The sequence below is a fragment of the Coregonus clupeaformis genome, chromosome 17 (assembly GCF_020615455.1).
Source record: "Coregonus clupeaformis isolate EN_2021a chromosome 17, ASM2061545v1, whole genome shotgun sequence".
Classification (NCBI taxonomy): Eukaryota; Metazoa; Chordata; class Actinopteri; order Salmoniformes; family Salmonidae; genus Coregonus; species Coregonus clupeaformis.
In genome coordinates, this window is record NC_059208.1 from 26,651,856 (window position 1) to 26,678,658 (window position 26,803).

The 26,803-nt window shown below is 44.6% G+C and overlaps 1 protein-coding gene across 1 annotated transcript; it reads left to right on the forward strand.

The window, feature by feature from the left end:
- Positions 1 to 3: 3 nt before the first annotated feature.
- Positions 4 to 23,920, forward strand: LOC121556059 (CD276 antigen-like). Its single transcript, XM_045226241.1, has 5 exons — positions 4 to 30; positions 2,038 to 2,397; positions 2,482 to 2,754; positions 7,113 to 7,304; positions 23,430 to 23,920. Coding segments are annotated over exons 1-4 (675 nt in total). The 5' UTR covers positions 4 to 29; the 3' UTR covers positions 7,154 to 7,304; positions 23,430 to 23,920.
- The last annotated feature ends 2,883 nt before the right edge of the window (positions 23,921 to 26,803 follow it).

The following is a 26,803-nucleotide window of genomic DNA, read 5'->3' on the forward strand; positions in this document are numbered from 1 at the left end:
TGCACGTGGTCTCCATACTGTTTATTATCAGTAAGTAAACTCGAAGTGTTTTCATATGGTGTGTATGGACTAGTGGTAGGTCCTATGTCAAACTTTTACAACTTTGAGTAATTCTTAAATAAATGGAATCCCTCATCAATGATCACAGGTGTACATTGATTAGTGCATTAGTGTGCAGACCTCAAGTCTTATTTGTTTAATACATATTCAACACTATTTGATGAAAACAAATAATAAATGGTTAAACAAGCCCGGGTAAACATATGTGCTTATAGAAAGTCTACACCCTCCTTGGATTTCTTCATTTTATTGTGTTACAAAGTGGGATTATAATGTATTTAAATATATGATATACACGAAATACTCTAATGTCGAAGTGGAAGGAAAATTCTAACGTGTTTTTGAAGATGAATGAAAAATAGAACAGTAATGTACCTTCATTAGATTAGATAAGTATTCACCCCCTGAGTCAATACATGTTAGAAACACCTTTGGCAGCCATTACAGCTGTGACTCTTCTTGGGTAAGTCTCATAAGAGCAGATTTAAGTCAAAACTGTAATTTGGCCACTCAGGAACATTCACTGTCTTCTTGGTAAGGAACTCCAGTTTATATTTGGCTTTGTGTTGTAGGTTATTGTCCTGCTGAAAGGTGAATTCCTCTCCCAGTGTCTGGTGTGAAGCAGGTTTTCCTCAAGGATTTTGCCTGTGCTTAGCTCCATCACGTTTCTTTTCATCCTGAAAAACTCTCCAGTCTTTGATGATGTCAAGTATACCCATACTATGCTTCTACATCTGCATTGCTTGCTGTTTGGGGTTTTAGGCTGTTTCTGTATAGCACTTTGTGACATCTGCTGATGTAAAAAGGGCTTTATAAACACATTTGATTGATTGATGATGCAGCCACTACCATGTTTGAAAATAAGGAGGTAGTTACTCAGTGATGTGTTGTGTTGGATTTGCCCCAAACATAAGGCTATGCATTTAGGCCAAAAAGTGTATTTCTTTGCCGTGTTTTTTTGTTGTTGCAGTATTACATTAGTGCCTTGTTGCATACATATGCATGTTTTGGAATACTTTTATTCTGTATATTTGTATTATTCTTTTCAGTGACATAATAATAATATGCCATTTAACAGACGCTTTTATCCAAAGCGACTTACAGTCATGTGTGCATACATTTTTACGTATGGGTGGTCCCGGGATCGAACCCACTACCCTGGCGTTACAAGCGCCATGCTCTACCAATTGAGCTACAGAGGACAACATCCATAAGCAGTTTCCTTCCTGTCCTGCAGCTCAGTTCAGAAGAACAACTGTATCTTTGATATGTATGATTAGTTTAAAACATCACCCACAGCATAATTATTAACTTGACCATGCTTAAATATATATTAAATGTCTGATTTGTTATTGTTACCCATCTACCAATCACTGGCCTTCTTTGATGCTTTCAAAAAGCTCCCTGGTCTTTGTAGTTGAATCTGTGCTTGAAATGTAATACTTGACTGAGGGACCTTACAGATTTTCTATGTACTGTATGTGGGACAGAGGAAGGGGTAGTCATTCAAAAATCATGTCAACTCCTATTATTTCATACAGTGAGTCCATATAAATTATGTGAATTGTTAAGCCAAATGTTACTTCTGAACTAATTTAGGCTTGCCTAAACAAAGGGGGTGAATACTTATGCAATGACTATTCTAGTTATTAAATTTGTATTCATTTGTAAAATTTTCTTTTCAGTTTTACGTTATGGAGTATTTTGTGTAGATCAATGACCAAAAATTACAATTTAAATATATTTCACTCCCACTTTGTAACACAATAAAATGTGAAAAAAGTTCAAGCGGGTGTAGACTTTCTATAGGCACTGTATGGATTGTGTCTTTTCATCCATTCCGTCCTTTCATGGTTACACAGCAAAGAAGTAAGGATACAATAACATATTAGAACAATGATTGATTTGCTGTAATTATTACCAATACCACTCTCTCTCCCACATCATCCTTCTCTCTTTCTACCTATTCCATATCAGTGATATCATCAGTGGTAACTACAACCAGTCTACAACCCCGAGAAGTGGCAGCTCCGGGCAGTGACATCACCCTTAGCTGCTCTTTCCCTCCGTCTAAAAACCTGAACCTCAACCACCTGTTCGTCAACTGGCAGCGTGGAGAATCAGAGGTGGTCCACAGCTATTACTATGGGAGAGATCAGCTGGAAAGACAGAGTGTTATTTACAAGGGACGCACTCATCTGATTGAAGACCAGCTCACTGTGGGAAATGCCTCACTTAGACTGAGTGGTGTGCAGCCGAGTGACCAGGGCCAATACACCTGTCATGTGACAGATGAACAAGGAAGCACCCAGGAAAATCTACAACTTCTAGTGGCAGGTAAGTTCCATTGTTGCTGCATCTATATTGTGTAGTTTAAATGATAACTGCACCTACAAAAGTATTCATAATATTTCAAAACAGCCCCTTATGATGAGCCCAGGATGTCCGTCCAAGCCACTTGTGACGGCTTTGTTGTCACTCTCCGTGCCTCTCAGGGGTTTCCCCAGCCAGAGGTACTGTGGGGAGGTGTGATGGGCAGTAACACCACTATGGAGTTGGACAGCAGGGGGCGCTATGAGCTGGAGAGTGAGGTGACCCTGAGGTTGAACAGCACTCTGACTGTTACAGCAGATCTGAAACTGAGGGTTCTGGACCAGAGTTTCACTAAGTCTCTCACACTCCACCCACCACCAGGTAAAAGATCAGGTTTCCAAGGTTTGTTCTTTGACTACAATGTTGTTTTCAGATCTTTTATTTAGAGTTCTTTTTACGATTGGATATTTTGGATCCATGTATTTTATTCTTCTGGTGCAGTATGTACCTAACACAGTCCATCGAGATGTGATACCATACTTGCACAACATGTTTCGGGGGAGCTGCAGGTCTCAGAGAAGGTGATGTTATTGTGCGAAGCTAAGCTGACTGCAGCTGGCTCCACCACCACATCCACCCCCCATTGACCATGCCCTTCTCCAGAGCAAGCTGTGAGTGTTGTTCACAATACTCTACTACAGTTCATGATAAAGTACTAGTCAGATATAGAGGGAAACGTTGCTTATTTCAGTGACTGAGGTTGAGTGCTCCTTTCTTCTCCTCACTTCCACAGTGTGCTGTGTGATGCCTGCTGAGCAGAGCAGCAGATGGTTGATGTATCCCCTGCTGCTAAAGCTGCTGGGATTGGTGCTCCTGTTATCCAGGAAGAGGTCTGAGCAGGAGACCTAAAAGGATAAGAAAACAGAAGAGTAGTATGACCTTCAGTCCATGGTCACTCAACAGGCTTTATGCCAGAGCAACTATCATTGCTTGTTTACAAAGAAAGAACATAAAGGGAGGACAGCCTTTTACACTAATGTCCATTTTCATGGAAAGTCATTTTGTAAAGTCAGAACTACACTACAATATATTATACACAAAGTTCAACACAATACAGTTGACACATTGCTTACAGGACTCAGACTAACACAACATCATACGAGGAATGGGAGCTGCACACCACAAATATCCTTGTCTGGCCTAGCTGGATGGTCACCCACATAAAAAATCTATATACTAATATTTCATTTGCATATACTATATATTCCTACCCAATATTCCAATTTGTGCCACCCATGAGTGAGAACCCTACATGCCAAGTATAGACCACATATTGTGTTCCCTATATAGAAAAGAATAGAAGTGCTGTTCAGACCCAATCCTACCTCCTTACAGGTTATGGGAAATGTGTTATTTTAATAGTTCTCCAGTAGGTTTCCTCAAGGAGAAAGCCCCCACTTCTAGGTGAAAGATAATACAACAAAAACACTGTAGTAAATATAATAGTAATGTCCGCAAAAACACGACATTAAATTCTACAATATACTACAGTAATGTCCGTAAGAACACTACAGTAAATATTACATTATACAGTGCATTCGGAAAGTATTTAGACACCTTGACTTTTTCCACATTTTGTTACGTTACAGCCTTATTCTAAAATTGATTAAATTGTTTTTTCCTCATCAATCTACAAACAATACCCCATAATGACAAAGCAAAAACAAGTTTTTAGAAATTTTAGAATAAGGCTGTAACGTAAAAATATCACATTTACATAACTATTCAGACCCTATACGCAGTACTTTTTTGAAGCACATTTGGCAGCGATTACAGCCTTGAGTCTTCTTGGGTGTGATGCTACAAGCTTGGCACACCTGTATTTGGAGAGTTTCTCCCATTCTTCTCTGCAGATCCTCTCAAGCTCTGTCAGGTTGGATGGGGAGCGTCGCTGGACAGCTATATTCAGGTCTCTCCAGAGATGTTCGATTGGGTTCAAGTCCGGGCTCTGGCTGGGCATCTTAAGGACATTCACAGACTTGTCCCGAAGCCACTCTTGCGTTGTCTTGGCTGTGTGCTTATGGTTGTTGTCCTGTTGGAAGGTGAACCTTCGCCCCAGTCTGAGGTCCTGAGCGCTCTGGAGTAGGTTTTCATCAAGGATGTCTCTGTACTTTGCTCTGTTCATCTTTCCCTCGATCCTGACTTTTGCGGACATTACTGTTAAATTAGAGGCTGCTGCTGCCTATTGAAATCACTGGCCACTTTAAGAAATGGAACACTAGTCACTTTAATAATGTTTACATATCTTGCACTACTCATCTCATATGTGTATACTGTATTCTATTCTGTAATATCCTACTGTATCTTAATCCGTGCCGCTCTGTCATTGCTTGTCCATATATGTATATATTCTTAAATTCCATTCCTTACTAGATTTGTGTGTATAGGGTATATGTTGTGAAATTGTTAGATATTACTTGTTAGATATTACTGCACTGTCGGAGCTAGAAGCACAAGCATTTCGCTACACCTGCAATAACATCTGCTAAACACGTGTATGTGACAAATAACATTTGATTTGATTTGACTAGTCTCCCAGTCCCTGCCGCTGAAAAACATCCCCACAGCATGATGCTGCTGCCAGGTTTCCTCCAGACGTGATACTTGGCATTCAGGACAAAGAGTTCAATCTTGGTTTCATCAGACCAGAGAATCTTGTTTCTCATGGTCTGAGAGTCCTTTAGGTGCCTTTTGGCAAACTCCAAGTGGGCTGTCATGTCCCTTTGACTGAAGAGTGGCTTCCGTCTGGCCACTACCATAAAGGCCTGATTGGTGGAGTGCTGCAGAGATGGTTGTCCTTCTGGAAGATTCTCCCATCTCCACAGAGGAACTCTGGAGCTCTGTCAGAGTGACCATCGGGTTCTTGGTAACCTCCCTGACCAAGGCCCTTCTCCCCCAATTGCTCAGTTTGGCCGGGCAGCCAGCTCTAGGAAGAGTCTTGGTGGTTCCAAACTTCTTCCATTTAAGAATGATGGAGGCCACTGTGTTCTTGGGGACCTTCAATGCTGCAGACATTTTTTTTCCTCATGCAGTCCGACACATCTCCTTCGCATAAAGTTGATCAGGCTGTTGATTGTGGCCTGTGGAATGTCGTTCCACTCCTCTTCAATGGCTGTGCGAAGTTGCTGAATATTGGCAGGAACTGGAACACGCTGTCGTACACCTCGATCCAGAGCATCCCAAACATGCTCAATGGGTGACATGTGTGGTGAGTATGCAGGCCATGGAAGAACTGGGACAGCTTCCAGGAATTGTGTACATATCCTTGTTACATGGGGCCGTGCATTATCATTCTGAAACATGAGGTGATGGCGGCAGATGAATGGCATGACAATGGGCCTCAGGATCTCGTCACGATATCTCTGTGCATTCAAATTGCCATGGATAAAATGCAAATGTGTTCGTTGTCCGTAGCTTATGCCTTATGGTAGAGAAATTAACATAACATTATTTGGCAACAGCTCTGGTGGATATTCCTGCAGTCAGAATGCCAATTGCACGCTCCCTTGAGACATCTGTGGCATTGTGTAGTGTGACAAAACTGCATAATTTAGAGTGGCCTTTAATTGTCCCCAGCACAAGATGCACCTGTGTATTTATTATGCTGTTTAATCAGCTTCTTGATATGTTACACCTGTCAGGAGGATGGATTATCTTGGAGAAATGCTAGCTAACATGGATGTAAACAAATTTGTGCACAACATTTTAGTGAAATAAGCTTTTTGTGCGTATGGAACATTTCTGGGATCTTTTATTTCAACTCATGAAACATTGGACCAACACTTTACATGTTGCGTTTATATTTTTGTTCAGTGTAGTTGCTGTAGTTTACTTTCGAGAACACAAACTCTTGCATCTTTTGCAGCGAAGAAAGAGCGAGGTAGCAAGGGAAAGAGAGAGATGGGAGGGGCACAGCCAGGCATAGGTAGGTCTCTCGGCCACCAGGCAGACAGTCAGAAACGTGCATCAGTAATAAAAAGATGTAGGTAGGCTATAAGCTATCGCAATGCTTTATTTAAAGTCGCATGGCCAGGAATCTGATTTGTATCTGACTTCAAACCATCTACGACGGTGGTTTGAAATGTGGCTTGAAATATCTGATTCCATGTGCTTTTTGGCTGTTCAGACTGTAGGAAAAAGAACTGTCTCAAATCGGATATGCCAAAAAATTGGATTTGAGTCAATTCAAACTGCCAATGTGAAAAAGGCTTTAGTTAGCCAACCTCTTGATACTTTTCATCCACATATAACTGATAAAGTTTAAATAGGCCTACTTCATCAGTTATCATGAATCTTTGTACTTCTGACTGAGACAAGTATAGCCATGCATGTCTTCAAACTCATCTGTTTGAAGACCAGCTCGCTGTGGGAAATGCCTCACTTAGACTGAGTGGTGTGCAGCCGAGTGACAAGGGCCAATACACCTGTGATGTGACAGATGAACAGGGAAGCACCCAGAAAAAGCTACTACTTTTAGTGGCAGGTTAGAGAGTATGTATTTTTGTCCATTCAGATTGTTTTGAAATATTGCATCTATGGGGGATTAAGTGACATAAAAGTATGAAGCTATCTGCCGAAAATCAGTTTATAGTCATCTACTTGCCTAAAGCCTTTTGCAGACAGAATTCTCCTATGTTGAGTTTAATGTGAGTATTGTTGTTGTTTTTGTTTACCCCTAGCCCCCATCAAGGAGCCCCAGCTCTGTACAGTCATCCTGTGACAGGTTCGTCATCACCCTCAACTCCTCCCAGGGTTTCCCCCAGCCTGATGTGTGGTGGACGGACTCCATTGGAGGAGACGTCTCCAATCAGAGCCACAGCCGTATCGGCCTGGACAGCAGGGGGCGCTATGAGGTCCACAGCTCCATGGAGGTCAGGCCAAACGGAACACTCACCATCATTGTTGAAATAAGACTGGAGGTTCTCAATCAAAGCTTCACCCGCTCGCTCATCCTCCACCCACTCCCAGGTAAAGTTATGACCTACCAACAGGTTTAGGGGTAGAGCAATGTGACCAAGTATGGATCACTGATTTAGTGATTAAATATTAAACCATTGCATAATCACTAAGGGCTAAACCCTGACAAGAGATAGTGTGTTACTCTTACACAAATTCTGCAATGAACAGTACCTTGCAAAAGTATTCATCCCCCTTGGTGTTTTTCCTATTTTGTTGCATTACAACCTGTAATTTAAATGGATTTTTATTTGGATTTCATGTAATTGACATACACAAAATAGTCCAAATTGGTGAAGTGAAATGAAAAAATAACATGTCACGGACCAGGCAAGGAGGGCATTAATCAGAGAGGCAACAAAGAGACCAAAGATAACCCTGAAGGAGCAGCAAAGCTCCACAGCGGAGATTGGAGTATCTGTCCATAGGACCACTTTAAGCCGTACACTCCACAGAGCTGGGCTTTACGGAAGAGTGGCCAGAAAAAAGCCATTGCTTAAAGAAAAAAAATAAGCAAACACGTTTGGTGTTCATCAAAAGGTATGTGGGAGACTCCCCAAACATATGGAAGAAGGTACTCTGGTCAGATTACTAAAATTGAGCTTTTTGGCCATCAAGGAAAGCATCATGTCTGGCGCAAACCCAACACCTCTGATAGATTAATTTGTATTTTAAGAATAATGACTAAAGGATTTCACCCCAAATACAGTATAAATGTGTGAACGGTGTTAGAGTTATAATGTAGTGTCAACCCACTAACAGAGGGAGGGGGAGGGGGGGGGTTAGAAACTGCTGAGAAAGCATTCCAGGGTGAAGGTGTCACGATCATTCATTAACGAGAAGGACCAAGGCGCAGCGTGATATGCATTCATATTTATTGACGTACTGAACACACGACAAAAGAACAAACGAAACGTGAAGTCCAAGGTAGACAAATAACATACCTTTACGGATCAAGATCCCACACAGACTGGTGCCAAAAGCCTGCCTAAGTATGGTCCCCAATCAGAGACAACGAGCTACAGCTGTCTCTGATTGGGAACCACCCTGGCCAACATAGATCTAAACGATCTAGAAACTAAACATAGAAATAAACACAACACGAAATATACACACCCTGAGTCAACAAATAACCGTCCCCTGAGTCAGGGCGTGACAGTACCCCCCCCTCCCCCAAAAGTGCGGACTCCGACCGCGCCACATAAACCTAATAGGGTAGGGGCCGGGTGGGCAATAGGGTAGGCGGATCCGCCCCCCAGTGTAACCACCACTTACTCTCCACCTCCCCGTTGCGCCCCTGGTCTGGAACCGCTGACTGGAGCTGGATCAGGCACCGGTGGAGCGGATTGCTCTGGCTCCGGAGAGGAGCAGCTGACCGGTGCCGGACCAGGCACCGGTGGAACAGGCACGGGCCGTGCCGGACTGGACACACGCACCACTGGCTTGGTGCGGGGAGCAGGAACGGGCCGGACTGGGCTGACGACGCGCACCACTGGCTTGGTGCGGGGAGCAGGAACGGGCCAGACTGGGCTGACGACGCGCACCACTGGCTTGGTGCGGGGAGCAGGAACGGGCCGGACTGGGCTGGGAACACCCACCACTGGCTTAGTGCGGGAATCAGGAACGGGCCGGACCGGACTGGCGACACCACCACTTGATTAGTGCGAGGAGCGGGACTGGGTTCCTTCATTAACCCCCGCTCCTTCTGCTGCCTAACCAGCTCCTCTCGCCGTGCCTCTACACTTTCCTTCTGCTCCCTCTGCACCAATGACCCCCTTAATCTGGCGGCCTCCTCTGCTAAATGGCTGAACCGCTCTATCGCGGCCTCCTGCTGCCTCGTCGTCCACGGCGTGAGCCCCCCCTAAAACATTTTTGGGCTTGTCTCTCCCCCGTGATCATGGCCTCCATCCCTCTTGCCAGACTCTCGCTCATCTCCTCCCAAGTCCATCCTCTCTCCTCATCACGCTGCTTGATCCAGGATTGGTGGGATCTTCTGTCACGATCGTTCATTAACGAGAAGGACCAAGGCGCAGCGTGATATGCATTCATATTTATTTCCGTACTGAACACACGACAAAAGAACAAACGAAACGTGAAGTCCAAGGTAGACAAATAACATACCTTTACGGAACAAGATCCCACACAGACTGGTGCCAAAAGGCTGCCTAAGTATGGTCCCCAATCAGAGACAACAAGCTACAGCTGTCTCTGATTGGGAACCACCCTGGCCAACATAGATCTAAACGATCTAGAAACTAAACATAGAAATAAACACAACACGAAATATACACACCCTGACTCAACAAATAACCGTCCCCTGAGTCAGGGCGTGACAGAAGGGGACTGAGAAACTGTTTAAAAAGCCTCCTAAAGGTGGGCGGAGCAAAGTGCCTTTGTGTGTCAAGGGGTATAAAAGCTGTATATGTATTTTTTGTTAGGAAGGGATCGAAGAAATATGTTTTATGGATCCATTTGGGAGAAGAGGTATGGATTTATTGGGCATCTCGATAAATTAGAGGCTATGATTAGGCAGATGCATGCAAACTGCGGAACGGATTTGAAGAAACAGCGAGGGGAGGGGCTAGAGACAGCAATAGTATGGCTTTTGGAGGCTCGGAAGAGAAAGGAAGGACAGAAAGAAAAATAGTTATGCAGAGAGAAAATGAAGTAAAAATTGAGGTTTCAGTGCCTCCCCCAGAGCAGAGGACAGAAATGTTATATCCAGTTTTAGTAGAGCAGGCTTGGAAAGAGAGCCCAGATGATAATGTTGTCATGTGTAGGAGAAAATTAGGAGTGGTCCCCGCCCCTCCCCCACCATATGACGGCCAAGCCGGAATGTTGGAAGAGGGGGAAGAAGGGGGGCAGAGTAGGGAGGCCAGTAAAGAGAAGAAAGAGGGGGAAGTTTTACAGAAATAACTTACAGAACTCAGGGAAAGTAGAGAGGAAATAGGCAGGCTAAGAGTAGAACTGGATAGAGAGAAAGAGGCAGGAAGAGCTAGAGAATGTAAACATAGAGAGTTTAAACACAGGGAGTTGAAGAGATTAGAAGACTATAATAAGCCAGGGAAGAGAGAGTGGTTAGATGTTGAGGAAGGGGATGACCAGTACCCTTTGATAGCCTTGCTGAACCCAAGGGCTGGGGAGGAGCATGCACCAGACACACTGGATGTGTATAGGGCGTGGACACAGCGAGATGTAGTAAGAGCTATAGAGGGTGTGGTGCACCCTAAGACAGGAATAGAGGGGTTCAGGAGGGATTTGGAGAGTCTAGCAGCAAGCTTTAAGCTAAACACAGGGGAAATTGAGAGGGCAGTCAGAACGCTAGTTGGGAAAGATTGGGCAGCTGTTCGGGGGCAGTGGGTTTCAGGGGATGCCAATGGAGCAGTCCTGCCATGGGCAGATGATGGGCAATATGTTGGGAAAATAACTGAGTTGAATAATAATTTAAGGGAACATTACCATCGACATGAATGTAAACAGGAAGACACTGAGACCATCAGCCAATACTTAGAGAGACTGAGAAATGTATTTAACGCAAATAGTGGCATACCTGAGCCTCCCCAGGGGCAGGGAAATGATACTCCGTACCATCAGCAGCTGAAAATAGCATTCCTCAGTGGAATGAGACCAGAAATAAGCAGGAATAGTAAAAGGACTTTAGTGGGATGGGGAACTACTTTGTTAGCCAAGGTCAAGAGATATGCAATCCATCATGAGCAAAATAGTAGACAGGACAGAGTAAGAAAAGAACAGAAGGGAGCAGAGTATTTAATGACCACTCTAGGGGAAACAGCTGGTATAGGTAGAACTCCAGAAGAGAGGGGAGAAAGGCCTCACTCTTTCCTGCCCTATGGGGGAGGGTGTAAGTGCTTTAACTGTAACAAGGAAGGGCACTTTGCCAGAGAGTGAAAGGCCCTGTGTAAATACTGTAACAAGACAGGCCATAACCATCGCGATTGCAGACATAAAGGAAAGAGTAAGCGAGATAATTGGGGTAGAGAAGGAGAGGACCTACAGACCCATCGCCCAGTTCCGGTAAGGAGGAAGAGGAGGATAACGCATGACTAGAACAAGGGGAAGATAGTAGTACAGATAGTGGAGGAGAGGGGTCAGAGGAACCCATTGATATGGGGTGTGAAGTGTTTGAATTGGCAACGATTGAATTGGCTCTGCAGCAAGAACAGAAACCATACCTCACCTTAACAATACTGGGGGAAAATATTAAATTATTGTGTGACACAGGGGCATGTCGCACAGCGATCTGTGCAGTCGACAAGCCCGAAGGAATTAGAATGAATGGGGAAAAAATCATGGTACGCTCGGCCTCTGGCCATCAATTTATAGAGCGATTATCGGCCCCTGTGACTTTACAACATGAAGATTCAGGGGGAGAGGTATGCATACCTGTACTTGTATCAAGCCTGTGTCCAGTCAATTTACTAGGAAGAGATGCCATGACTCAGTTGAACGTAGCTGTGAAGCCGACTCTGAGGGGTATGAAGGCATATGTAGTAAGGGATAATATGGTAGTGAGCGGGGAGGGAGAACCATGCTATTGGTATAGCCAGGATCTGCTAAGAGGGGGACTTACAGACATACCGAAATCACTAATAGACCTAGCAAATGATTTAGTGATTGGATCAACCAAGATGACAGTAGATGACTTACACTGTACATTATGATGTAATGAGCACCCAGGCCCTAACCCAGATTATGAGGAAGAATTGTTAAAAACCACCGAAAGAACAATTGGGTTAAAATGGGTTCACTATGATAAAAAACGTGCAGCTGTAGAGGTGGAGTTGGGACCACGGAGCCAGAGACTGTACAGAGAAAGGTGGAGCCCCCATGTTTCCCTAGTGAAAGAACCTTCAGAGGAATGGTTATCACTAGGTAAATGGGTAAAACAGGGGAAAAACATCACTGACTGGCAGAATACACCAAATGGGGATCAGTATAGCCACTCCACTGGGAGATACAGAAGAAAGTTGAATTGGAGAGCAAAAACCCAACCCGGGGTCCACCTGGAGACAAGTTTTGACGAATGACAGGAATATATTTTCTTAACTCAGGAACAGGAGGATGAGTTAGCAGCAATTCCGTTCAAATTATGGTCACAAGGACCAGCCGATGTGGGACTAATTAAGGGGGTAGCTCCAGTACAAGTGGTTCCTCGATCCGATCACAGACCATACCAAAATCAATATCCTATGAAACCAGAAGCAATAAAAGGGATAGCACCTACATTTGAGCATTTACTTAAGGGAGGGGTGATAATTCCTGGAGATGAGGCACAATGCAACTCTCCAGTATTTCCTGTTAAAAAGGCGGCACCTAGCGCCGACTGGAGGATGGTCATGGACTTGCAGGGGGTTAATAAAAATATAATTCCCAGAGCTCCATGTGTACCAGATCCACATACATTGCTGAACCAATTGAAACCAGAGAACTCCTATTTTACGGTGATTGATTTAGCTAATGCTTTCTTTAGTATCCCAGTTCATCCAGATAGTCAGGGGTGGTTTGGCTTTACATTTCAGGGAAGGAAATGGACTTACGCTAGGATGCCACAAGGCTACTCGGAAAGTCCTACAATCTTTGCCCAGGCTATAACTAGGAATTTGTGAAAGTTTGAACCTCAGGAAGGAAGCCAAATGTTAGTTTATGTAGATTATATTCAATTAGCTAATCCCACTCAGGAGGGATGTAAGAGGGATACAATCCAATTGTTAACCTTCCTGGCAGAACAGGGACATAAAGTGAGCAAAAAGAAACTTCAACTTTGGCAGAGCGGGGTGATTTACTTAGGACACACCATAACTCAGGAAGGGCAAATGTTAAACTCATCCAGAAAAACTGCTATACTTGGAGCGCCAAAACCGTTAAACCAGAAACAAATGATGAGCTTTTGGGGGATGATAAACTACTGTAGAGCTTGGGTACCACATTATGCACTGCATACTGGGAAGTTAAGTGATCTTATCTATGGGAAGGCAATGGCAGCCCATGATAAAATCATTTGGAACTCCGAGGCGGAGGAAGAATTTATAGAGATAAAAAAGTTGCTAACTTCCCAAACAGCCTTAGCTTTTCCTAGATATGACAGGCCTTTTACCCAAACGGTGGACTGTAGGGAAGGATATATGACATTGGTCTTTACTATTGTTACGTCCAGATGGAGGATAAGAAGGTATAACGACATCCCCACGGAGATGGTAGTAACAATAGTAAAGGTCACTAAAGAGGACATGAAAATAACTTACTGGGCTTGCGCGGACGAATACGGACAGGATACCTGTCTACGATTACATTTGGTGGAGTCGAAAGAGATGGAGGGCCCAGGCCCTGTCATTAATCCATTAATAGCAATAGACCGAGTAGATCAGTCAAGGGATGACGGAGTCAAATAGACTAACCCGTCCACTATGAAAGATTTTCTCCTCCAAGAATGGAACCAAGGGGAAGTAGAGGGAGTCCCGGATTAAAATCTCTGGTTAAAGTGGATGAAGTACACCGCTAGGGCCTTGGGGGAGACCAATTGTTATGCATGCTCCATTGGGCGACCGACAATGTTGACCGCCCCAATGCCAAAGGCAATGTTTCCCTGTGTATTAGACCTGGGGTCCAATCAAAAAGAGCCCAATTGCACAGGGATTGGGCTAGCAAAGTTGACTTACTCGGCCAACCCACCTAGGTTCACTTTAACTCCTGGCGAATACCAGTGTTACAGACATAGAAATGGCACCCGTAACTTGGGTGATTTTGATGGCTGTAAGGAGATAATTAATGTGACTGATTTAGATAGGGGAGGGGAAAGAAAATTATGAACCTTACCATCCCTCTGACTGATGTGTGGTGGGCATGTACTAACAAAGGGAGCATTCGACAGACATTACCAGAAGGATGGGTGGGTACTTGTGCCCCAGTATTGTTGGTCCAATCTGTAAGAATTAGTCATCAAAGACCAGTGAAAGGAAGAATAATCAGGAGAAGAAGAAATATAGGTCAGGAAGGAAATAGCCCAATTTGGATAGATGGTATAGGCATCCCCAGGGGTGTTCCAGATGAATACAAAGCTATGAATCAAATATGGGAGGGTTTTACCACAACATTTTTCTGGTGGTTGACAATAAACAAGAATGTGGATTGGATTAATTATATCTATTACAACCAACAACGATGTATTAACCAGACTAGAGATGCAGTAAAAGGGATCTCCGAACAATTATCCGCCACCTCACTCATGACTTGGGAAAATCGGTTGGCTCTGGATATGTTGCTGGCAGAAAGGGGCGGAGTCTGTAAAATGGTGGGGGGCCATTATTGCACATCTATCCCTAACAACACCGCACCGGAGGGGACGGTCACCAGAGCTCTTGCAGGATTAACTGCTCTATGTGAAGAATGGGCTGAAAACTCAGGAGTTAGTACATCTTGGACAGGGTGGTTTGATACCATGTTTGGTAAATGGAAAACCATAGCAGCCACCATCTTAGGGGCAGTCAGTGTTTGTATGGGTGTTCTTGTATTATGTGGTTGTTGTTTTGTTCCCTGTGTCCGAGGATTGGTGAGTAAGGCGTTGGTGAATGCAGTATCTCACCAAATGATGAGAGATGGACCGACTCCGGACTCTGACCAGGAGAGTGGGAAATACGATCCTCCAGGCTTGGGGGATAACGAGGACTTTGACCCTGAAAGACCGCAATTGGATGAAACGTTTATTGGTTCTGACGTATGAAGGTCATAGGGAAAATCTTAAAAAGAAGAGGTATGATTGGAAATAGATAAATAGAACTAATCTCTGAGATTAATCATGCTTGTAAATACATTTATCCTGAGTGTGAAAACATTTAGTCAAAGGGGTGGATTGATAGTTCTATATCGTGGAGCTCCGCCCCATAGGGGAGCTCTGCTCCTAGTGGTTTACCCTCTGCCCTAAGGCAGCATCAGCCTGAGACAAAATTATGCACACACCTGCAGCCAATAGGAGTACAGGTGTCCCTATAAGAGGGGATGCCTCCCCTCAATCAGCCTCCCTTTATCGTCAGCGACTGGACTAGACTGAAGAAGCCAAGAAGAGGTGAAGAGAAGACTCAGGACGAAGAAAACGCCGTCGATTTTCCAGATCATCGACGTCGTCCTACAATGAGCACACCAAGCTTATCCATAGGGTAAGTATTTAACAAAAGCTCTTTTCAGAGCTCAATGTCACTGTTCCCCTTGGCGGCTGTCACCCCCCCCCCGACATATGTTTCGTGGGTTGAGGGACACAGCACGCCAGGGACGGCCTCATTAATCCCCCACTATGCGCCAGCTGCGCCCTCCTTTTTTGAAGGAGTGGAAGCAGCGTTGGGCATTTTTAAGGAGGATATTCCTCTTGAGGATGTGCTATCAGTGTTAGTCTCAGCTTCTGAGGCATCATCTGAAGGCGCTGACTCAGGAGATGACAGGACTATTGGGGAAGAAATGAATATTCTATTGGAACAATTCATTACACTGACCCAGATGTTTAACACCCCTTTTCCTTCAGGAAATTGTGAGGTCATTACATCCCTGGATGATGACGCCACAGCCTCTCTGTGCTCTGAATTTTCAGATCTCATTGAGTGGGCTGCTAAACAGCGGGAGATTAAGCTGCCCCCCATTCCCTCCAACCCGGAAGTGGATATGATGAAGGGCGGCCGTTACTCTCGCTACAGCTTGGCGTCAGACGGCGGCCTCCAGCAGCAAGGGAGCGGGCCTCGTCCCCCCCGCAGCGCCAGAGGTGCCGGCGAGAGAGGTCATTAAAGTGTCATCCTGGCATCACCCGAAGGGCGGCCAGAAGAGACGCCGTTATGACAGGCGAGGGGGAGAGAACGGAAGACGGCGCAGTGCCTGCTGTGATCGAGCCCACTGCCCCCCCCCACCCTACCGTTGAGTGTATGGAGGAGAATGTTTTTTGTTGATGTGTGTAATAAAGAGTTGGCTCTACTTGACACTGTCAAAAAAAAAGAGCCCCTTTTCCATAATACATCCGAGAGCGTTCGACCTTCCTCACTCTCGCTCTCTCTCTTACCACTATGAGTGCAGCTCAGCCCACCATGGTGCGTTGCTGAACGCACACATAAGGCAGGTATATAAAAGGTATTAAGTGTACCTTATAAAGACCTCACTTTACAGACTCCTAGGAGTGCTGTAGTGAGTGTCTCACATAGCAGGCTGCAGTCTCAGCCAGATAATGGCATGATGACGCGACCGCTATTCGGGACGGCGCTCTGTCTCAGGCTAACGCCTCAGTCAGTGCAGTTCAGACCCGTGCTGCGTTCACGGAGGGCCTGATTACTACGGTTACGGGCGTAATCAACGTATCGGCGCCCCCGTTTCTCTCAGAACGCGCTGATAATAACCACACTGAGTGTGGCTCAGCCCACCAGGAGTGCAGAGCTGAGCACACACAGGAGGTGAAGATAAAAGGGTATCAAGGCGCCGCCTTGTGTTACCTCATAGAGACCTCACGTCACAGACTTCTAGGAGTGCTGTAGTGAGCGTCTCACACAGCAGGCTGTAGTCTCCGCCAGAGAATGGCATGATGACGCGACCTATATCTGGGGATGGCGCCCTGTCTCAGGCTAGTGCCTTAGTCAGGGCGGCTCAGAACCGTGTGCGTTCAAGGAGGGCCGGAATACTAGAGTTACGGGTGTAACCAACGAATCGGCGCCCCCTGTTCTCACAGAACGTATTGATTCTCACCACTCTGTTTGTAGCTCGACTCACCAGAGGTGTGTAACTGAGCATACACAGGAGGCGAATGTGAGGAAGGTATTAGGGTACAGCCCTGTGTTACCGAGGAGAGACCTCATGTCACAGACTCCTAGGAGCTCTGTAGAGAAAGTCTCACACGACAGATTGCAGTCTCAGTCAGAGTATGACATGATGACGCGATCTACATATGGGGATGTCGCCCTGTCTCAGGCTAATGCCTTAGTCAGTGCAGTACAGACTCATACTGCGTTCAAGGAGGGCCGGAATACTAGAGTTACAGGACGTAACCAACGTATCGGCGCCCCCCTTTTAACACAGAATGCAATGATACCCACTACTCTGAGTGTAGCTCAGCCCACCAAGAGTGCGCAGCTGAGCAGACTCATGTGACTAGTGATAAAGAGGTATAATGGCGCCACCTTGTGGTACCAGTTAGAAGGTGCCCAGTGTATCGGCCCACATCTCTCTGAACGCGCCATTACTCACCACACTGAGTGTAGTTCAGCCCACCAGAGGTGCAGAGCTGAACGCACACAGGAGGTGAAAGGAGAAAAGATACCGAGACGCCATCTTGGTATATCTCAAAGAGACCTCACATTACAGACTCCAAGGAGTATTGTAGTGAGTGCCTCTCAGAGTAGGCTACAGCCTCAGTCAGGTGACATGAGGACACAGCCACTGTTTGGGGATGGCGCACTATCGCAGACTAGGGTCTCGGTTAGTGCGATTCAGACCCATGCTGCGTTCACGGAGGGCCAGATTACGAAGGTTACGAGAATAACTGACGTATCTGAGCCCCACTTCTCACATAACGCGCTAATACTCACACTGAGTGTGATTCAACCCACCAGGGGTGCAGAGTTGAACACACACAGAAGTGAAGGCTAAGAAGGTATCAAGGCGCCGCCTTGGGTTACTTCATAGAGACCTCATATTACAGACTCCTAGGAGTGTTGTAGTGAGTGGCTCTAATAGCGAATTGCAGGCATCTACGATGACGCAATCGCTTACTGGGGATGGTGCCCTGTCGCAGGCTGTGGCCTCGGTCCGTGCAATTCAGACCCGTGTTGCGTTCACGGAGGGCAGGAATTCAACGGTTACGAGATTAACTGACGTTTCTGCCCCCCCTTTGGGTTCAGAACACACCAATGTTTCCTCTCCCTTTCATGGGAGGCCCGCCTTGGGCTGTTCCACCTCCTCAGTGTCGAGGAACAGCGGCGGCAAGGGCCATAGAGGAATACAGGTCCTTCCTACTGAGTGTACCACAGCTTCGCGCTCGGCCACTTTCTCTGCATTGCTGACAGTGGCAGCGAAGCTGCACCCTCTCACGCTGGCTAGAACAGACGTTGCAGAAGGGTTATGCTCTCCAATTCCATCGGACCCCACCCCCATTCAGGGGAGTGGTGGAGACGGTGATGAAAACGCCCGAAAAAGTGGCCGTTCTGGTTTCAGAGATTACGGAACTTTTGGCGAAGGAGGCGGTCACAGTGGTTCCCCAGGAGCAAAGGAACAAGGGGCTATATTCACCCTACTTCCTAGTGCCCAAAAAGACGGGGGGAATGAGGCCGATATTGGATTTACGCATTCTCAACGAGAGCGTAACCAAACGGCCCTTTCGAATGCTAACGACAAAACGTCTACTGGAATGTGTCCAGAAAGGAGACTTTTGTACGAGCATAGACATAAAGGACGTGTACTTTCATGTGCCGGTACAGCCGCGTCACAGGAAGTTTCTGCGATTCGCTTTTCAAGGGGTGGCGTACGAATACACGAGGATGCCCTGGCACCTCGCACGTTTTCCAAGTGTGTAGAGGCGGCATTGGAGCCGTTGCGTCGTCAGGGAATACGGCTATTAGCCTACCTAGACGACCTACTGGTTCTCGCCCCGTCAGCAGAGCTGACGTTCATTCACACGACACAGACAGTGATTCATTTCACGCGTCTGGGGTTCGCTGTGAATTGGAAAAAGAGCACGCCCTGGCCCAGTCATCAGATTGTCTACCTGGGGATACAGCTAGACACTGTAATGATGAGGGCTCTAATCCCCCTTAAAATGTTATTTTGAAGACACTGCTGCTCGCTTTGACCACTGCTAAACGTGTCAGTGATTGTGGGCTCTTTCGACGAGATCCGACTGCTTGGCCATTTATGGCGATTGAGCAGGACGGTGTTAAGTCTTTACCCGGTATTTATACCTGAGGTTATTAAGAGCTTATATAGATTACAGACCGTAGAGCTGTGGGCCTTCTCTCCCTCTCGCCAGGTTGAGAGGAGAGAGGAACGGCTCTATCGCCTGTGCCCAGTGCGCGCCTTGGCCCGCTACGTGGAGCGCAAGGCGGTGATTAGGTCATCGCCTCAGCTGCTTTTTGTGTGTCACTGTGCGGCTGCACTCGGTAGACCACATTATAAACAGCGTCTGTCTCATTGGGTTTGTAAGACATTGAGACGGTTTATGAGGCGGCAGGGCGGCAATTGCCTTTGGGTAGAAGAGCCCAACCCACTCGTGGAGTAGCGGCTTCTATTACCTTTTCAGAGGAACATGTGTAGAGGATAATTGCGCAGCGGCGTCTTGATTGTCACCGTCTCCTTTTATCCATTTCTACCTGTTAGATATGTCTTCTAACTCTCTGGTTCAGTCTGCACTCAGTGTAGCTGATGGAAGGACTGGAACTAAGGAAAAAATATGCAGGACCAGGGGGCTGGGTTCCCATTAGGCCGGCTTTTTTTCTGAGAGAGACATGACTCCTGACTGAGGTTATCAGTACAGTAGAGGTAATGTATTTTGACCTGCCCACCAGTGTATAACTGTGTTAGAGCGGGAAGATGAGGGAAATAGTTTTTGTAACCTTGTATTACATTACTATTAAACTCAAGTATTACGTTCCTGCCCACTAGTTTTGGGTTTCCTTGAACTAGGGGCGGCGGGTTACTGAAGGCACAGTGTTCAGCGACATTTTGTGTTGCGACACTGTAGTACCAGTAGTTATAGGGATATTAGAGTATTAACTGTCTGCTGTGTTCAGTTAAGTTTTTAGCTCATGTCCTCAATTCTAGAGATGTCTTTTAACTCTCCCGTTCAGTTTGTACTCAGCGTAGCTGATGGGAAGACGTGAACTAAGAGAAAAGAATGCAGGACTGTAGGGGCTGGTCTCCATCAGGTCCGCTCTTTTTCTAGGAGAGAGACATATATGGCATGACTCCTGACTGACGTGTTTCAGGACAGTAGTAGGCATGTTATTGATCGGCCCACCAGTGCATAACTGGGTTGGGGCGGAATGATGAGGGAAATAGTGTTTGTAACTTTGTTTACATTACTATTAGACCGGTCATATATATTGACGGAATTGTGACGTCATTTATCTGCTTGTTCAGATTAGTATGACTCATGTTCTGGAGTCTACCCACTAATCTTTGGGGATCCATAGATTGAGTGTGGTGGATTACCGAATTCACAGTGTAGAGTGACACTTTGTGTCATTCCATTAGTGATCGGTTTTGTTTTGACAGGATATGGAGGCACCATCTATCTGCTAGTTCAGATTAGTATGGTTCATGTTCTGGATACTACCCACCAATCTTTGGGCATCCATAGATTGAGTGTGGTGGGTTACCGTATACACATTGTAGAGTGACACTGTGTGTCACTCCATTAGTGGGCGGTATGGTTGTAACAGGATATCTGTGCAGCGGCGTCGTGGTCGTCACCGTCTCCATTTATCCGTTTCTATCTCTTGGATATGTCTTTTAACTCTTTGGCTCGGTCTGTACTCAGCGTAGCTGAAGGGAGACCTTGAGCTAGAAGGAGAGGAAAAGCAGGACTGTGGACACAGGTTTCCATCAGGTCCGCTTTGGATAGGAAGACATGTTTTGTAGATTTGCCTTTTAACTCTTTCGTTCGATCTGTACTCGGCATAGCTGAAGGGAGATCTTGAGCTAGAAGAAGAGGAAAAGCAGGACTGTGGACATAGGTTTCCATCAGGTCCGCTTTGGATAGGAAGGCATGTTTTTTGGCATGACTCCTGACTGACTGGTTCAGTACAGTAGAGGGCATGTATTGATCTGCCCACCAGTGATTCACTGGAGTGGGGCGGAATGATAGGTGATAATAGTAGTAACTTGGTTACGATACTATTGGATCTGTCATAACAATGTAATGGAATGTGAGGTCATCTATCTGCTTGTTCAGTTTAGTATGACTCATGTTCTGTTTTCTGCCCACTAATCTCTGGGGTTCCATTGAGTGAGTGAGGCGGTCTACTGTGTACACAATGTAGAGTGACACTTGGTGTCATTCCATTAGTGGTCGGTAGTTTTTTCACAGGATATCGAGGCACATCTATCTGCTAGTACAGATTAGTATGGCTTCTATTCTGGTGATCTGCCCACTAGTCATTGGCATTGCCATTGGACTAGGTGGGGCGGGTCTTTAACCGATGACGCGGTATATTGTGACGCCCGTATGGGTTCAGTAGTTGCAGTACTGCGGGACTTGGTTGCAGCCATTGCTAGGCCTGACCTTTTCATTTTGATGGGAAGTGTTGGGCTCGGCAGGGAGTACATTTTGGAGCGCTACGCTCCGCCTTAAACCACTAGGAGCAGAGCTCCCCTATGGGGCGGAGCTCCACGATATAGAACGATTAGTTACCGGAGTGTAACTCCAGTTCTATGAGTGGAGCGGAGCCCCATAGGGGAGCTCTGCTCCTAGTGGTTTACCCTCTGCCCTAAGGCAGCATCAGCCTGAGACAAAATTATGCACACACCTGCAGCCAATAGGAGTACAGGTGTCCCTATAAGAGGGGATGCCTCCCCTCAATCAGCCTCCCGAGATATTTATCTTCAGCGAGACTAGAGAGGGTTGGCAGGGCCTTAAGTCCTATGGGGCTCCGCTCCACTCATAGAACTGGAGTTACACTCCGGTAACTAATCGATTCATTTGTATTTTAAGAATAATGACTAAAGGATTTCACCCCAAATACAGTATACATGTGTGAACGGTGTTAGAGTTATAATGTAGTGTCAACCCACTAACAGAGGGGGGGGAGTTAGAAACTGCTGAGAAAGCATTCCAGGGTGAAGGGGACTGAGAAACTGTTTAAAAAGCCTCCTAAAGGTGGGCGGAGCAAAGTGCCTTTGTGTGTCAAGGGGAATAAAAGCTGTATATGTATTTTTTGGCGGCAGAGCTCTCCATGATTAAAACATACAGATCATTCTTGCTGGTTGTGGACCTTCGTTTAATTCATGATTAAACCAGAGTCTTACACCCTCTGGGAATTATTCAAAGCATTAAGTTTGATTAATTAGAGATAGAAATTCTCGTGACAACCTCTCATCACCCCGAGAACACCATCCCCACAGTGAAGCATGGTGGTGGCAGCATCATGCTGTGGGGATGTTTTTCATCGGCAAGGACTGGGAAACTGGTCAGAATTGAAGGAATGATGCATGGTGCTAAATACAGGGAAATTCTTGAGGGAAACCTGTTTCAGTCTTCCAGAGATTTGAGACTGGGACGGAGTTTCACCTTCCAGCAGGACAATGACCCTAAGCACACTGCTAAAGCAACACTCGAGTGGTTTAAGGGGAAACATTTAAATGTCTTGGAAGGGCCTAGTCAAAGCCCAGACCTCAATCCAATTGAGAATCTGTGGTATGACTTAAAGATTGCTGTACACCAGCGGAACCCATCCAACTTGAAGGAGCGGGAGCCGTTTTGCCTTGAAGAATGGGCAAAAATCCCTGCGGTTAGATGTGCCAAGCTTATAGAGACATACCCCAAGAGACTTTCAGCTGTAATTGCTGCAAAAGGTGGCTCTACAAAGTATTGACTTTGGGGGGTGAATAGTTATTCACTCTCAAGTTTTCTGTTTTTTTGTCTTATTTCTTGTTTGTTTCACAATAAAAAAAATAATTGCATCTTCAAAGTGCTAGGCATGTTGTGTAAATCAAATGATACAAACCTCCCAAAAATCCATTTTAAATCCAGGTTGTAAGGCAACAAAATAGGAAAAATGCCAAGGGGGGTGAATACTTTTGCAAGCCACTGTATGAATTCTAGACTAAATTTGTAGTCAAACAAATATTTGACATTTCACTTCAAGAGGGCAAATGAGTCATATGAGCATTGTGTATATATGTACTGCATGCAAGAATAACACCATTGCAGAGTGCAACTTCCCATGAGAGGAACTGTTCGCAATGACCTCAATGAAAGGTTCAGTGACCAGGCAGTACTACTAGAGGAAGAGGTATTTTGGGAGGTGAAGCTGAAAGCCTGTCTCTTTCTCTCTTCTCTTCTACAGAATGCTGTGAGGTGCCTCTTGCAACCAGGGGCAGACCGGCTTTGGTATTATTAGGGATAGTTCTCTTGGCAGCATTAGCAATGTCACTCATTTTGTACTACAGACACAAGCCTGAAACACACCAACACCAGATGGTCCCACGTGATGATACAACAGGACAAGATGAGGCTCATGAAACAGAGACTTGAAAAATCTAAACTTGTTTGAGAAGTCAAAGCTTTTACAGCGCTGTGTTTCAATGTCACAAATATAGGTGTGTGTTGCTGCCTTCTGAAACATTTCCACTCCCTCTTGGTAAAGTATTATACAGTACTGCAGGCAGTAGACTTTGCTACTCTCTCTGCAACCCTATGTAATCCAGCCTACTTGTATTTTTTATATAAATACTTCTTGTTAGTCAGATATGGAAAACAGGGAAAAGATAAGTATTCACCCCTCTTGGGTTTCTTCTTATTGTATTGTGTTACAAAGTGGGATTAAAATTTATTTATTTATTTATTTATTTTCACCGATCTAAACAAAACACTCTAATGTCAAAGTGGAAGAAATGCTATGATTTTTTAAATATGAATGAAAAATAAAACACTAATATACCTTCATTTGATAAGTATTGATCCCCGAGTCAATACATGTAAGAAACGCCTTTGGCAGCGATTTACAGTTGAGTCTTCTTGGGTAAGTCTCTAAGAGCTTTGCACACACTGGATGGTGCAATATTTGCCCATTATTCTTTTCAAAATTCTTCAATCTCTGTCAAGATGTTGGGGATCATGGCTAGACAGCAAATTTCAAGTCTTACCATAGATTTTCAAGCAGATTTAAGTTAAAACTGTAACTTGGCCACTCAGGAACATTCACTGTCTTCATGGTAAGCAACTCCAGTGTAGATTTGGCCTTGTGTTGTAGGTTATGTTCTGGTGTAAAGCAGACTGAAGCAGGTCCTCCTCTAGGATTTTGCCTGTGCTTAGCTCCATCCAGTTTCTTTTTATCCTGAAAAACTCCCCAGTCTTTGCCAATATCAAGCATACCCATACCATGATGCAGCCACCAACATGCTTGAAAATAAGGAGGCAGTTACTCAGTGATGTGTTGTGTTGGAGTTCCCCAAAACTTAAGGCTTTGCATTAAGGCCAAAAAGTGTATTCCTTTGTCATGTTTTTTTCTTCAGTATTACTTTAGTGTCTTGTTGCGTAAGGGAAGCATGTTTTGGAATATTTGTATTCTGTATATGTGTATGCTTATTTTCACTCATTTAGGTCATATTTTGGAGTCACTACAATGTTGTTGATCCATCTTCAGTTTTTTCCCATCACAGCCATTGAACTCCAGAGCTGTTTTAAGATCACCAATGGCCTCATAGTGACATCCCTGAGCAGTTTCCTTCCTGTCCTTCAGCTCAGTACAGAAGGACGACTGTATTTCTGATGTATCATGGTAATTTAATACATCATCCACAGTGTAATTCTTTACTTGACCATGCTTAAAGTGATATTAAATGTCTGATGTGTTATTGTTCTGCATCTACCAATCACTGCCCTTCTTTATGAGGCTTTCGAAAATCTCCCTGGTCTTTGTTGTTGAATTTGTGCTTTAAATTCAATACTTGACTGAGGGACCTTACAAATGTTACATGTGTGGGGGACGGGTGATTCCATATAACTTCTTATTTGATTTAGTAAGCCACATTTTACTCCTGAACTAATTTAAGCTTTCCTAAACAAAGGTGGTGAATACTTATGCAGCAACTATACTGAACAAAAATATAAACACAACATGTAAAGTGTTGGTCCCATGTTTCATGAGCTGTAATAAAAGATCCCAGAATTTTTCCATACGTACAAAAAGCTTACTTTTCTCACATTTTGTGCACAAATGTGATTACATCCCTGTTAGTGAACATTTCTCCTTTGAAACGATAATCCACCTGACAGGTGTGCCCCTGCCCAGTCATGTGAAATCCATAGATTAGGGCCTAATTAATTAATTTCAATTGACTGATTTCCTTATATGAACTGTAACTCACTACAATCATTGAAATTGTTGCATATTGCGTTTATATTTTTGTTCAGTATATATTTTTGTTATTTCTGTTTTACTAATTTGTACAAATTTGTAGAATTTTCTTTTCATTTTGACATTATGGAGTATTTTGTGTAGATCAATGAAAAAAAATCGAAATTAAATCTATTTCAATTCCACTTTGTAACAATGTAAAAAAATCCAAGGCTGGTGAATACTTATGATACCCACTGTAAGGATAACTTTTCTCATAAGATTTGCATGAGGGGACAAGTGAATTACCATAACTGTGTGCACTAAGCACCACACCCACGCTCTCTCACTATTGCTCTCACACATTTTAGATGGTAAGAGCTGCTCTAACTTCACAATGTGGAGAGACGTAGGCTTGCAACCCCATAACAGCTACAGTATGCTAGTCAACAGTAAACAGTCAGATCACGTAATGTGTTTACATAACTGAAATGTAGAGTATGTTTACTCTTAATAGATACTTATGGACATACATTTTGTCCATTGTTATTGTCAAAGGTGGCATGGTGACAATAACTGTGGGAAAACTAGTATCCACCTTACAGTTGGGCTGGTTGAAAAGTTGATGCTACACAATGAGGTGGATGTAACTGCAACGTCTGGGGCATATTACAGAAATATTTCAAATTTCATTACATGGCACTTGGAGTCACTCTGTGAGACAGTTCATTACATTAACAATTTACTGTTGCTGCAACGCAGGCATTTTGAAAGGCAACTGTTCAACTAGCACATCAACAAATAGTTGTTACAGGTTGTTGCAACAAGACATGCTCGACAAACCTTGACAAACCAACAGAAGGTACATATACAAATTCAACACACATCCATCCCCACCTTAAGTATATTTGTTTCGTAAATCCGTACGTTGACCCAACAGGAAAAGGTTACTAATAGGAACTTTTCATTTTATGGGAGGAATTTGCAGTGTCACTTAGATAAATAATGAAATACAACCCTAGTGATAGCAGCTCAAAAATATGCCTTTTGACACCATCACCCTCAGAGCTGGACTGTGAACCCATAGATGCATATGAAGCATTTGCCCTTTACTTATATTGATGACAGTGATGAGGCCAGTCTGTGCCCATTATTTCAAAGTGTCAAAGAAACTAAGCAAGAGGAGTGTTTTGCCTGTGAGCTGCAGTGCCATGTAGGCCTACTGTCGGTTATAAGGGGAGACATTTTAAAGTTAGCGTTTAATAAATATCTTAGCAGCTCTGTAATGCATTTCAGATACTCACCTCACCCTTAAACTATACAAACACGCCCAGGACATGATGTGTATTTAAGACAAATAAATCCTCACCTCACCCCTCTCA